The following is a 14,373-nucleotide window of genomic DNA, read 5'->3' as shown; positions in this document are numbered from 1 at the left end:
TGTTTGTCTTAACTATTGTTATTGGACATACAACAGTCCACAGAATAAGGTTCCCTATGATGCTAATTCTAAATATCTGGATCTATGTAACACTGCAAAATATAAGACAGAAGCAGGCTGAAATAAAAACTTTGCTAATTTGGCCAGCCCAAAAGAAGAGGAGAGAGTCAGGTCAACATTTGACAAATCAACATGCACAAACTAGCAGGAAAAGGCAAAAGTTTCTGGATAGATAATTTAAATGTTGAAGTTAAAAAAAATGGTAGCAAAACTCTTGAGTAACTAACATACACAAGCTCATGCCCCCACCCCTACTTTTTTGATTAGGCCCTCTAGTGCTAGGTTTTTTTAACCTCACAAAACTACTCCAACATTATCCACCCTCTAATCTGTTTTAAACCACTTTTCAGGTGGATGAAATCTGAGGCGTGGATTGAATCTGCAGATTCATGAAGATCTTAGGGTATGTCTATACGGCTTTTTAAAACCCGCAGCAGTGACTCTCAGAGCTCGGGTTTACAGACTTGGGCTTGTGCTATGGCACTAATGACAACTGTTTAGATCTTCAGGCTCAGGCTGGAGCTCAGACTCTGATACCCACCTTCCTCCCTCGGCTTCAGAGCCAGAGTGTCTACACAACTGTTTTTAGCATGTAGCAGAAGCTGTTGTGGGTTTTAAAAATGTAGTGTAGACACACCCTTTAGGGGCCTGTATACAGGGAGTTGTACAGTTGCAGTTGAGGTGACAGTCTGACCAAGGAGATTCAAGCTCAAAAGTCTTCTTTGAAGAGCTTGCTTCAGTTCACAGTTATATTGTGCCCAGACCTGGCCTGCAGGCATTATTGTTGTTGCAAAGTTAGTTAAGACTATTCAAGGACCAAAATGCTGAATGTTGTTGGCACTGTTCCAAAGGAAGAACAGCACTCTGATTTTATATTTCCTTTCCCAAGTGATGCAACAGCTATGGATGCACCACCAGAGGAAGCCGGACTCTTATCAGTCGAACTGTTTTGTAGTTTATTTCTACGATATATTGTTTCCAAGAATCTTAAAGTGATTTACAGTCAGCCATTCATGAACTGAGCCTCACACCACCACACCATAATGGCTGTGCTTTAGCTACTAAACTATGCATTCTCCTCAGACTTAACCGTTAAGTAACCAAACCTGAAGTACAGGCCTTTTGGAGTTATGCAACATTCAATTAAAACAATGTTATGAAAATGGAAAGACAGGTTTCAGGTCAGTTCATTTAAGCTACAAGGACAATGGTCAGACTGAGAAGAAGGAGGACAGTGTGTTTCGAAGGAAGCATCTCAGATAGCAGGAGAAACACCACAAATTAAAAAATCTGAACTGAGAAGTACTGGGATTATATTATATAAACTTCTGAAGCAGCACACACGTCACATCCATAAAAATCGTTTCCCAGAGCTGTAACTGCCATTGTGTTCTTACTTTTACGTACAGTAGAACCTCAGTTATGAACTGACCTGTCAGTCAACCACACATCTCGTTTGGAACCGGAAGTACACAATCAGGCAGCAGCAGACAGACACTCAGACACAGACACAAAAGGGTGGGGAAGGGGGGGAATACAGTGCAGTACTGTGTTAAATGTAATCTGCTAACAAAATTAAAGGGAAAATTTTAAAAAAGATTTGACAAGGTAAGGAAACTGTGCTTGTTTCATTTAAATTAAGATGGTTAAAAGCAGCATTTTTCTTCGGCATAGTAAAGTTTCAAAGCTGTATTGAGCCAATGTTCAGTTGTAAACTTTTGAATGTTCAGAGTTACAAACATTTCAGTTATGAACAACCTCCATTCCCAAGGTGTTTGTAACTCTGAGGTTCTGCTGTAGTGCCCCCCCCACACACACACGCGCGATCGTATTATGCCTAGACACTGTATTCAAGGAGCTGAAAGTAAATCCTTAAGCTCCAAGGCAATTCAGAAATGATGTAGAAAAGACATTTTAAATTCTTGGTACTATATAGAGAAATCTTGTAACTTTTTTTGCCCATACATAAATTTAGGAGCTGTTCTTGCCCTCAATAGAAACTGTTATTCACTTCAGTGATTGCAGGACTAGGTCTATAGCAGACCTAAGTAGGCCGATATGGGCCGGTAAGAAGTGTCCACCGGTACCGGCCCATACACAGCCAATGTTTAAGCGCTGTGTCACTGCCCCCCGCCCCCAGGGCCGCCAAAGGGGTTGGGGGGCAAAAGGAGCATCTGCCCCAGGGCCTGGTGATTTAAAAGGGCTACTGCTACCATGGCGGCAGCCAGAGCCCTGGGCCCTTTAAAATTGCCACTGGAGCCCCAGACGGTGTAGGCCAGGCAGCATGGAAGGGCTGGCTGGGGGAGGCTGACCCCCCCCCAGTCCCGCCCCTTCCCCCCAAGGCCGGGCCCCCATACCAGTAAGTAATTTATCTTACTTTCACCCCTGGAAAAAAAAGCCAAGAAGAAAACATGAATGAAAAGCATTATTAATGCTTATAGCTTTTCCTGTGTGGATTTCATCAATCATCAAAATACCTACAACAGATGTTCTAGTCATTTAATAGATGGCTACACAGAGGTTAACTAACATGCAACATTACAGATACTGACAGAATTAGAAAGTGGGAGTCAAAATCCCAACTCTCTTGTTCTTCCCACCAGACCACACTCACTTCCTACTTTATGATAATCTGCACTATTACTTTGTGAGTAATTAGTAATACTTGAAAGGTAGTGGTGACATCTGAGATATAAAAACCACTGATGGTGTGGTGATGAAACTGACAGTGTGAAAATGGCGGTAGCTGTGGTTTATGTTAGCAAAATGACTTAATGTCTCCTATATCTTAAAACCATCCTGCTAGCCTGGTAAGTTACACAAGTCGTCATTATTGTATACAGTGTTGTTGTAGCGGTGTTGGTCCTAGGATATTAGAGAGACAAGGTGGGGGAGATAATATGTTTTACTGGACCAACTTCTGTTGGCGAGAGAGACACAAGCTTCTGAGCTTACAAAGGACTCTTCTTCAGATCTGGGAAATGTACTAGGTGTCAAAGCTAAATACATTTCCCAGACCTGAAGAAGAGCTCTTTGTAAGCTTGAAAGCTTTTGTCTCTCACCAAAAGAAGCTGGTCCAGTAAAAGATATTACCTCACACACAAAATCATCATTAACCCATTTTCAGATCTTTCAGTTTCTAGGTAGTCTTAGTCCAAGTTTACATACTAAATGCTCTGTAAGTTGCCTAGTTGGTTAACAGATTGCATTCTTTTAAACAGCTTCTATATATACACGAATTAGAAAATTATTTCGGTATCAAGAGAAAGTAGAAGACAACTGATGGACTTTGACCCAAATTGAAACAATTCATACCTTAGATAATATGGATGAGAATGTGATTGTATACTGTACCATCAAAAGTTGTCACTCTCATTTCTACAAATCAAGATAACTTCAAGTATCTTACCACAGCATGGTTCTTCACGTAGCATGGTTTGCAGACAGGCTTGTCATTTACCATGACATAGATTTCCCCAGCCAAGATGCAGTCACAATCAAAGCAGCAAAAGTGTTTCAGGTGCCAGTTTTGACCCTCTGCCTGGGTATATTCATTGCTGAATATCAGCTATGGGGGAAAAAACACCACAAATGTATGATTTGAACAGTATTTCTGTCTAGGAAACTTTATACCACTAACAAGGCATGTTGCCAGGTTTCCAAAAATTGGACATTTGATTACACTGTTTCTGAATCCAGATTGTTCATGCACATTTAAATGTACATTCCATGCACATTTAAAGTTACATTTGCTTGGCTTTGTTTCAGATACCCTCTGACTCTGTTAATGCAGTAGATTCCAATGGCATTAATATGTCTGCTCTCTGCATTTTGCATTAAGATATTTGTGTAATTTAGCAAGGCACTCCACCTAGCGTCCTCAGCAAGAAAGACAAACAAGACCTAGCTAACTGCATTATATTCCACATAAGTCAGCTCTCATTTAATTGATGATTAAAATGTATCACTCATCCCTTTGTATAGGACTGTTTTGTTAATATTCAGTTACTTTCAGAAGGAAAGACTGGTTCGCAGTAAAACACCTATATTCTAAATATGTACGGGGGGGGGCTGGGGGCTTTGCCTACCTCATCACATCCAGCACATCGGGGTTTCTCACTGTCACAGTAGTGTCTTCCACAATATAGGTTTCCATTCTTCCAGAAGTAGATCATGTCCACCAGAAGTTCATTACAGGTGCAGCACACAAAGCAAGCGGGGTGCCACAGTTTGTCATATCCAGCACGCTCAGCATAAACAGCTGGATCACCTTCTTTCATGTTTAATTTGCAGCGGTAGCAGGACTATAATGAAGCCATCCAAATTAAGTCAAGTTAGATATAAAATGAGGATATATAAAATATCTATAAAAAAAACTCCACAATTTGTATTTCAATAAATCCTAACTTCCTAGCTTAAAATTAAGGAGGTGGAATTACTCCCAAGGTCAACGTTAGTAAGTTTTATCCCAGATCAAATAATAGGTTTAATTAAGCAATAATACAAGAAGATCAGTGCTATGCCAGCATAGCACCAATGCTGATTAATTGGATGGTGGTTTTTGCAATGTGTATATTTATCCACTGGAACTGAACTGAGACCACCAGAAAATTTCACATGGTTCATGGAACAGTATGAAAGTAAATTAGTACATGTTACTACAGGAGTTCTATGGGCTGTATCATATAGGAGGTTAGACTAAATGAGCACAGTGGTTCCTTCTGGCCTTGAAATCTATGAATCTGTGCAGAGTCAAGAACAGCACCCAAGAGATGAGTGACCATTATCCTATTAGCTAATCCAGTATTCTGTGGACCAACTCTTCATGAGAATGAGGAATAACTAGTGAAACCAATAGTTGCTGGAGTAAAATTGGATCACATGAAATAAGAATAAGGTCATATACTTTTTAGTATTGAAAAGATTATAAAATAGTGGCTGTATCTGCTAAACAGAAGGCACATACTGTTCCTATTTCAAAAATCTTTGTGTTAAGCCTACACTCCCCTGCTTCTGAGCCACGCATGGCTGTTGTCCAATTATCTATCTTTGGGCAGGGGGAAGGAAAAGAAAAGTATAAACACAATCATACTACAAATAGGTTCCAAGAAGTCTAGGCATATTGTTTTACTAATATTTATATTTATACTGAAGTGGTTTTGTCCGCCAGTTGGAGTGTAGAGATGGTGTATGCTATACAGTTTATTTATCACTTACGCACTTCCTGCACTGATTGGTTTTATTTCATTGTGTGCCTCTTTTCCTCTCTCCAATAGCTATACTGTGAATATGAAACTCTCCACTGACTAGCTACTATGATCCCTCTATTCTGATTGGCTCCTTTCATTTTTCCCCCCCCCACACAACTGAAGTCAATAAAATATTCTATTCTGCTTTTTGCTCCTTTCAAATAAAATATTTCCAGGAAGTGTACATAAAAGGGAGAGTCCAAATAACCTAAATAAATAAATAAAAAATGGGGCAGTGAAACTGCTGAAGGGGTAAGTACTAGAAGTAATAAATATTCTTTTGGCTCATATCCTTACTTCAGGCCTGCTTCTGTTCCCATAGGAAAACTTCCCACTGGCTCCAGTTAGTTTCAGTGTGAGCCAGAGTAGGACCTCCATGTACTCCATCTCCCCTGCAACCCACTAGCCTTGTGGGAAAAAGAGGGGTATTATTCACACAAGATTTTTTTTCCCTCCACCAGATAGATAAAGTTTGACTCACTGAACCCTGACTATCCAATCTCCCTGCTCTACAAGGCTTCTTATTTATAGCAAAACAAAAAGTTCATTTTAATGAATATGTATTTGAGTGTGCCCTGATACCTTGATAAAACCAATTTTTTACCTGCATTGGGAGAGTCCCAACCACCCCCTTTTAAATTCAGTTTGGAAACACACAAATGTATATGGGCCACAATGTCCCTATTTGCCCCCTTCTTACCTGGGCAAATCATGCTACACTGAGGTGCTTTAGGTTACACACTCCTAGGAGATTTAAATGGGAGAGAACTGGCAACAGGGAATTTTCTGTAAATGCTCCTCCACAGGGGGTTGTGAGCTACGTTTCCCTTGATCCAGTGTAATCCAGAGCAGTTTATCATCACACTTTGCACAAGGGGGTGCTTCTAAGAAAATATTAGTTTATTTTGTAACAGGAAAGATATTGATGCTGCAGTATCACAAGAAGGTGGTTCTGACTGCATGACACATCTTGTTGTATTATAGCTTAATTTCACCATGGCCTGTTAATAGGGGTTTTGCTACACATGGGCATGTTATTTTAACATGTGGTAGTAGCAGCCCTTCTTGCAATGGGAGTCTTGTTATTTATTTCAAAAAGTAGTTTCCAATATCTAGTTTGCTGCAGCAGTTGAATAAGAATTGCAGAGGTGGTCAGATAGAGTTCCTTAACTGCATCAGTCCACACTTAGTTTAAAAGCTTTGAATATACTAGACAAAATGCTACAGAATCTAGCCCTATGTTAGGAATAACTCCTATGATACACTTACAAAGAATGAACTCTAAAGTTAGATTCCTCCCCCACACAACCCCATACAATCCATGCATTATTCCATGTTTTTTTTCCTGAGATATTCCAAAGTTACTAAAAACACTCATTCAGTTGTAGCAGTTCCTTGTAAATAGCTCATGTGAATAATATGAATTCCAGTAATTTCACTATCTGCTCTTTGAACCCCAATAGCAAGGCTAGGAGGGGCAATCATAGAATCATAGAATCATAGAATAAGTCCTAAATTCTGGTAACAAGTCACCTGTGGTTCAGTCTAACCCCCAGTTAAACTGCATTGCTTATACACAGGTATCCGAGATATACACAGCTAGAGTTTGTAATCTCTAATCCTAACAAAGCAAGTATGGTTAAAACATACTTGTATAAGAATATAAAGGAACACAAGAGGTAGTACTTATTTGCTTCATTTTTGTGGAACTGTCAACTAAGATCTTATTCAGATCCTTCTTGAGACAATAAAAATTTACTCCCCAATACTGGGAATTAATGGCTTTCCTTCAACACTGCATAGAACTGAAGACCATGCTAGAGAAAGAAAGTGTAGTTCTCAACATGAAAATTTGACTAGTCAAAATATCAATGAATTTCACCGTCTGGTGAGGAAACTTACTTTATTAGGAATATATAATCTTTTGCTCTTCTTTAGTTTTAGGTAAAAATCAGCAAGTTAAGTTACCTCAGAAAATCTTCCCTTCCCAGCAAGAGAGAGAGAGCACGCACGAACAGACTACTAAGAGCATTCCTTCCCCTTAGGGGATTAGTTTATAGCATAAAGAAAGAACACTATTCTCATCCATGATCACTTCATTAAGAATCACACTGTTATATTACTTATGAGAATAAGGTAGGATAGTCTACATAGTTAGGAAGCTTAGAGGTATTTGCTGTATACTTTTTTTTTTAATACTGCCAAGAGTCATGTATTTCAAATACATTCAATGTACAAGCTCAGTAGGTTAAAATTGTAGTTTGCATGGTATCTGACAGCTGTCTACTTGTAGCCTTTGATATTGCCTGCTGCTATCTTTATACTTACATACTGGGATCCTTTTTGACCTGATGACTTGTCCTCCATTGCTCCTACAGGTGCTGAGGTGCTTCTGTCACCATTAGCATTATTCTTGTCAGTAGCTTTAGCTTCCACCTCACTAGGGAACTTGACATCTCCCACACCAAGTGCCTCATTCTTGTATTTCTTCACAAACTGTTCCATCTGCTTCACCTCATTAGGAGATAACTCATGGCATTTCGAAGGATCCTGATCATGAGCAGGCAGCTGCTTAGCCAACTGTTTCTTCCTGTACTGAGCACCTTCTGAGCCAGCCACAGGCTGTTTCTCTTTTGGAAGCATCTGCATATACTGTCTAGCCTAAACCGGAAGAATTAGATATCAGATGCCAATTATGGAATCTAGCTTTTTAAACAAGTGGCTAAAACCAACAACAGTTGAATTAATCACTAGCAAAATCTTCTATATAAACATTAAGCTTCCAAATTTTAGTAGATCTAGATGAATGCAGTAGATTAACTGACTTCTGCCCAACATGAAAGACATGCTTGATTCCAAGCCTATAACTACGTTAAAAAAATAGTATTTACTCCTGTAAATAATATCCAACAATGCTTAATATTTATATAGCACTCTACATACATGTTGACAATGTTTTCAAAGTATTTTACAGATGGAGAAACTGAACCAAAAAGCATTGGGCAGCTTGCCCAGGGCACAGAACCAATTACAAATAATTGTGGCAAAGAGGAAGATAGTTTCAGGAAAGCAAGTACAAAACTAAAAATACAAATCGATAAATGAATGTTAAGTACTGAAGGATTTAGCATATGTAGTTTTAAGAAAGTCACTAAAAAAAGATACTGCATCCTATCATAGTTAGAAGCAGGCCACAAAGAGAGCATCTCCAGCTATGGATCACATTGCACTCCAGTACATAAAGTCAACAATTCAAGTTAAAAAGTAAAATAAAAATCCCCAGAAGGCTATCTAAGTGTCTCATCTGGTTGAGCTGCTAACAAACTAAAAGAAGCTTTTCTTTTAGAGGTCAACACTGAGCTTGTTCTTACCATATACAGTAACAGAAACGTGCAGCATTGAGTGCTTCCCCTTACTTTAAACAATGACATAAATTGTATTTTTTTTTAAACAGTACATCCCATTTCATTCAGTCCTTCTAGAAAGGACAGATTTGGGCATTTGTAAATTCTCTTAGTGCCATTACTAAAGGCATATGCCTAATGCAATGTTTAATCCTAACTATTAGATAAGAACATGGCCTCTTCCCCACCACTTCCAAAGTAAAAACCTCAAACAGACAGACAGACAGCGTGCAGTAAACTATAACCTACTGAAATCCATATGAAGACATCAGGGCCACAGGCTGAATACCAGCACACTTTTATTTGAGAGGTGGAGGGGGAAAAAAGGAGGAGAGAATCAGGTTTTGAAGCAACTGGTAATTTTAAAAGCTATGAAACAAGGATCAGAAATACAATCAAATCAAAAACAAGGACTTGATCCTATACAAGATCCACAAATGCTGACCCTTATTGTGGATTCCCTCTGCCTCCCCTTCAACCACCAAAATAGAAAAAAAAACAAAAAACAAACAAACCCAAAAGCCCCACACCCCAGTTAAATGTTATCACTAAGCAGAAAGTAAGTTCTGCATTTCTTACCAGTGTCTGATTCTGAACAGGAGGAGCCCATTCATATGTCACAGTATTGATGGATATATTCTTCTTGGCAGACACTGGATTAGTCAGTATCATTACGTTGCGTTTATACATGGGAATTCCATCAGTTTTCAGCTTTGCAATAAGGGTTGTGTATTTTGTGTCTTCAAAGAGCTTCCCCACTTTACGATCTTCCTCGTTGCTTGTGAGGACATCATGTTCTTCCTGGCCACATTTGCAGTTTCGACATATTTTTCTATAATTTTGGAGGAATATAGGCAGTTAGCACCCTAACTGCAGGCCGAATCTCACATTAGTTACATGCATCAAAGTGAACCACTAAGAAAGCACATCTGCTGCCTTCCAAAAATGTAGATCTATCCCTATAATAATTTTGTGTTTTTAAAAAAGGAATAGAGCAGAAACTAGGTGACCCTTCTGAAATTAAAGAGGTTTTCCATCATTCCTGTAGTAATCTTCTTTGCCCTTAAAAGACCCTATCTTTATAAACCTCAAGTGGTAATTTCTCTACCAGTTTTGACACTTCCCTTTTATTGCACATACCCACAGTGGTTTAAAACAAGGTCAGATATTGCAATATTCACTCAAGAGGACAAATGCAAAATCTATATCTGAAGTGGCTACCACAAGAAAAGAACATAAGAATCGACATACTGGATTAGACCAATGGTCCATCTAGCCCAGCATCCTGTCTTCTGACCGTGGCCAGTGCCAGATGCTTCAGAGGGAACGAACGAAACGGGGCAATTTATCGAGTGATCCCTCCCCTGTCATCCAGTCACAGCTTCTGGCAGTCAGAGGTTTAGGGACGCCCAGAGGGAGCTGCGATCAGCTGAACCTGCGGCTCCCACTGGGCGTCTCTAAACAAACCAGCCCGGCCCTCCAGGGGGCTTACCCTGGCAGGCTGCGTGCCAAAGGTTGCCAATCCCTGCCATATAGGATTTTGAAGACTATCCACCTTCAAGATCACCATCATTTTCTACAGTTTCAGAGTTATCTGCCAATGATAGTGTTTCAGTCACATCATGTATGTCACATAGCACAGTATATCACCTGTAGCAAAAAGAAAAAGAAAAATCTTCATCATCCAGAAACAACCATAGATAAATTTGTGATAAGAACCAGCAGATTACAGAAAGAGGTAATTGATGAAAAAATTGCCTAGTTTGTTTATGCAACGAACTCTTTCTGTATGATTGAGAACCCACACTTGATTAACATGATTCAGTCATTAAGACCAGGATACAGTCCACCCAACAGAGCAGATGTTGCAGGCAAATTGCTGGATAAAGTGTATGAAAGAGAAATTGAGCAGTGTGCAAAAGGCCTGGAGGGTGAAATTGTTAACCTGAGTCTTGATGGGTGGAGCAATGTCTACAATGATCCTGTTGTGTGTGCTGGTGTGACAGGAGAAGAAGGGAATGTCTTTCTTACAGAAAGAATTGATACATCAGGAAATGCACACACAGCAGAATACTTATAAGTAGCAGCAGTAAAAACTATAACAAACTGAAAAAAATTTCAAATGTCTAGTACGCAGCTTGGTCACAGACAAAGCTGCAAATGTATCCAAGATGAGAAGAAATTTAGAAGAGAGTCCCAAGCTAACAACATGCGATTGCAGTGCTCATTTGCTGTACTTCCTAGCCAAAGACTTCAGTGTTTCAGAAATACAGTAACTCCTCACTTCACATTGTAGTTATCTTCCTGAAAATGCTACTTTAAGCGAAACGATGTTAAGCAAATCCAATCTCCCCATAAGAATTAATGTAAATGTGTGTGTGGGGGGGTTAGGTTTCAGGGAAATTTTTTTCGCCAGACAAAAGAGTGTGTGAGTGTGTGTGTGTGTGTGTGTGTGTGTGTATGTGAGAGAGAGTGTGTGAGAGAGACTCTCGCATTGCCCCTTTAAGTACGCTGACCCCACTCTAAGTACACTGCCTTTTTAAGTAGATCAGCAAGTTGAGACAGCAGCTGCTGCTATCAAGCTCCTTCAGTCCAGAGCCCTTTGTGTCCCCCCCACCCCTGCTCTGTGGAGATGGGGGGACAGGAGTGGTGGACAGGAGCAGGGAGAGGACGACACCCTGACATTAGCATCCCTCTTCCCCCTCCCGCCCTGCACAGCAAGCGGGAAGCTCCCAGGAGCAGCTCCAAGGCAGAGGGCAGGAGCAGCACAGGGCAGTGGGGGGAGGGACAGCTGACCTGCCAGGCAATGGATATCCTGCTGAGTGGCTGCTGCACAGGGAACTTAGGGGAGCTGATAGCTAGCTAGGAACCAGGGTGGATTGGCAGCCCACCTATCAGCTAGCTCCAACAGGCTGCTCTCTCTGCAAGCGGTGGACAAAGCAGGGGGCTGCCAAACAACGTTATAAGGGAGCACTGTGCAACTTTAAACGAGCATGTTCCCTAACTGATCGGCACCATAATAACAAAACAGCATTAACCGGGATGACTAAGTGAGGAGTTTCTGTAAAGGTGAATGTTATTGAAATTGCAAAATACTTCCATAACAACCACTTTGCAGCAGCTGCTCTGAAAAAAGTGGGAGGAACCAAGCTAATGCTCCCACAAGATGTGTGATGGAACTCATGATTGGACTGTTTTGAGCACTATACCAAGAACTGGCCTAATCTGATGATAGTCTGAACAAAATTGTGAAAAAAAGAGATGGTACTGTCACAGCCAAAGTTCTCAACATTGGGCTTAAGAGAAATGTTGAGCACATGCCGAATACCCTGAAGACTATTTCTGTAGCCTTGAACAAAATGCAGGGAAACAGCTGTTTTATTGCTGATGCTGTTGAAACTGGGAAGGAACTGAGTGAGAGCTTAAAAAGAGAAATATGCAATGACAGAGTTTAAATTACAAGTATTAAAAAAAAACAAATGGAACAAACACTATCTCCAGCTCATTTCTTGCAAATATTCTCAATACTCGGTTCCAGGGTCAAACCTTAACTGCTGAAGAAGAGGAGTTGGCTCTGACATGGATATCCATCAATCATCCCTCCATAATGCCAACTATAATAAACTTCAGAGCTAAGTGTGAACCACTCAAGAAATATACGTTTGCTGATGTTTTAAAGAAAGTCACACCAGTGAACTAGTGGAAGTCACGTAAGCACTTGGATTCAGAGACTGTTGAAGTGATAATCTCACTTTTAATAGCAGTAGCTTCTTCCGCTGGTGTAGAAAGAATATTTTCTTCCTTTCGAATAATTCATTCCAAATTGAGAAATCATTTGGGACCTGTAAAAAGCAGGAAAGCTTGTTTTTCCTTTTTCAGATTATGAACAAAACAGGAAACTGAAGGTGAAGACGACTGAGTTAGCTGTAGAAGCCAATATTTTAAGTTTCTCATGTTGACCTGGCCGACAGTTGATTTAATTTTTATTTTTATAAAAAAAAATTTAAACTATTTTAGTTAAAAAATTTTAACAAAAAGAAACCGGATTTTAAAAATCTTGAATGTTTAACTAAAGTCAAATGCTTGTTTTGTTAAAATATTATGTTTGCTGTTGAAGAAAAAAATCCAGAATATACAACGTTGTTGTTTTAGTTAAATAAAACAATTTAAACGTCTGTCTGGTGATATTCTCCTCCTAATACAGCATGGCAAGAAAATCTTCCAAATATTAATGATTAACCTATTGAATTGGAGATAGTTGGATATAGTTCACCTCCCAATGACTTCAAAAATATCTACTTCAATTACCTTTGGTAAATGTAATAACCAAACAATTCATTTTCTGATTTAGCTAACTAATCTGAAAAGTTTTCAAAATAGATCACTTTAAAAACATATAGTGTGTACCTTCTAAAAATGAAACCTACATCTGAGTTGTGAAGAATATGTATTAAGGTTATAACAACCAACAAGAATGCATTTATGTAGAAATCCATGATTAAATCGAATCTTCATGACTAGTGATTTAAATCATGATTTAAAAATCAAAATTTAAATCAAATCCACCCTGTTGCAGAGCCGCTGGCCATTATTTTTGAAAACTTGTGGTGATCGGGGGAGGTCCTGGATGACTGGAAAAAGGCAAATATAGCACCCATCTTTAAAAAAGGGAAGAAGGAGAATCTGGGAACTACAGACTCACCTCAGTCCCTGGAAAAATCATGGAGCAGGTCCTCAAAGAATCCATTTTGAAGTACTTGGAGGAGAGGAAAATGATCAGGAACAGTCAACATGGATTCACCAATGGCAAGTCATGCCTGACCAACCTGATTGCCTCCTATGATGAGATAACTGGCTCTGTGGATATGGGGAAAGCAGTGGACGTGATATACCTTGACTTTAGCAAAGCTTTGATATGGTCTTCCACAGTATTCTTGCTGACAAGTTAAAGTATGGATTGGATGAATGGACTATAAGGTGGATAGAAAGCCGGCTAGATCATTGGGCTCAACGGGTAGTGACAAGGGCTCAATGTCTACTTGGCAGCTGATATCAAGCAGAGTGCCCCAGGGGTTGGTCCTGGGGCTGGTTTTGTTCAACATCTTAATTAATGATCTGGATGATGGGATGGATTGTACCCTCAGCAAGTTTGCAGATGACACTAAGCTGGCGGAGAGAGGTAGATACTCTGGAGGGTAGGGACCGGGTTCAGAGTGACCTAGACAAATTGGAGAATTGGGCCAAAAGAAATCTGATGAGGTTCAACAAGGAAAAGTGCAGAGTCCTGCACTTAGAAGGGAAGAATCCTACGCACAGCTACAGGCTGGGGACCAACTGACTAAGCTGCAGTTCTTCAGAAAAGGACCTGGGGATTACAGTGGACGAGAAGCTGGATGTGAGTCAACAGTGTGCCCTTGTTGCCAAGAAGGCTAACGGCATATTGGGCTGCATTAGGAGAAGCATTGCCAGCAGAGTGAGAGAAGGGATTATTCCCCTCTATTCGGCATGGGTGAGGCCACATCTGGAGTATTGTGCCCAGTTTTAGGCTTCCCATTACAGAAAGGATGTAGACAAATGGGAGAGAATCCAGTGGAGGGCAATGAAAATCATTAGGGTGCTGTTGTACATTACTTATGAGAAAAGGCTGAGGGAACTGGGCT

The 14,373-nt window shown here is 40.0% G+C and overlaps 1 protein-coding gene across 1 annotated transcript in view; it reads right to left on the bottom strand.

The window, feature by feature from the left end:
- Positions 1 to 14,373, bottom strand: part of TES (testin LIM domain protein) — a 41,942-nt gene that overhangs the window by 3,374 nt on the left and 24,195 nt on the right. Inside the window, exons 3-6 of the mRNA XM_073328141.2 lie at positions 9,293 to 9,545; positions 7,638 to 7,970; positions 4,149 to 4,364; positions 3,470 to 3,628 (exon numbers count right to left, since the gene is read on the bottom strand). Of these exons, the coding sequence (XP_073184242.2) occupies positions 3,470 to 3,628; positions 4,149 to 4,364; positions 7,638 to 7,970; positions 9,293 to 9,545 (961 nt within the window). The remainder of the gene's footprint in view (positions 1 to 3,469; positions 3,629 to 4,148; positions 4,365 to 7,637; positions 7,971 to 9,292; positions 9,546 to 14,373) is intronic.

This window comes from Lepidochelys kempii, chromosome 1, assembly GCF_965140285.1.
Source record: "Lepidochelys kempii isolate rLepKem1 chromosome 1, rLepKem1.hap1, whole genome shotgun sequence".
In the NCBI taxonomy this organism is placed as follows: domain Eukaryota; kingdom Metazoa; phylum Chordata; order Testudines; family Cheloniidae; genus Lepidochelys; species Lepidochelys kempii.
Note: the sequence above shows the minus strand (reverse complement) of the source record. Positions and strands in the feature narration are given on the sequence as shown.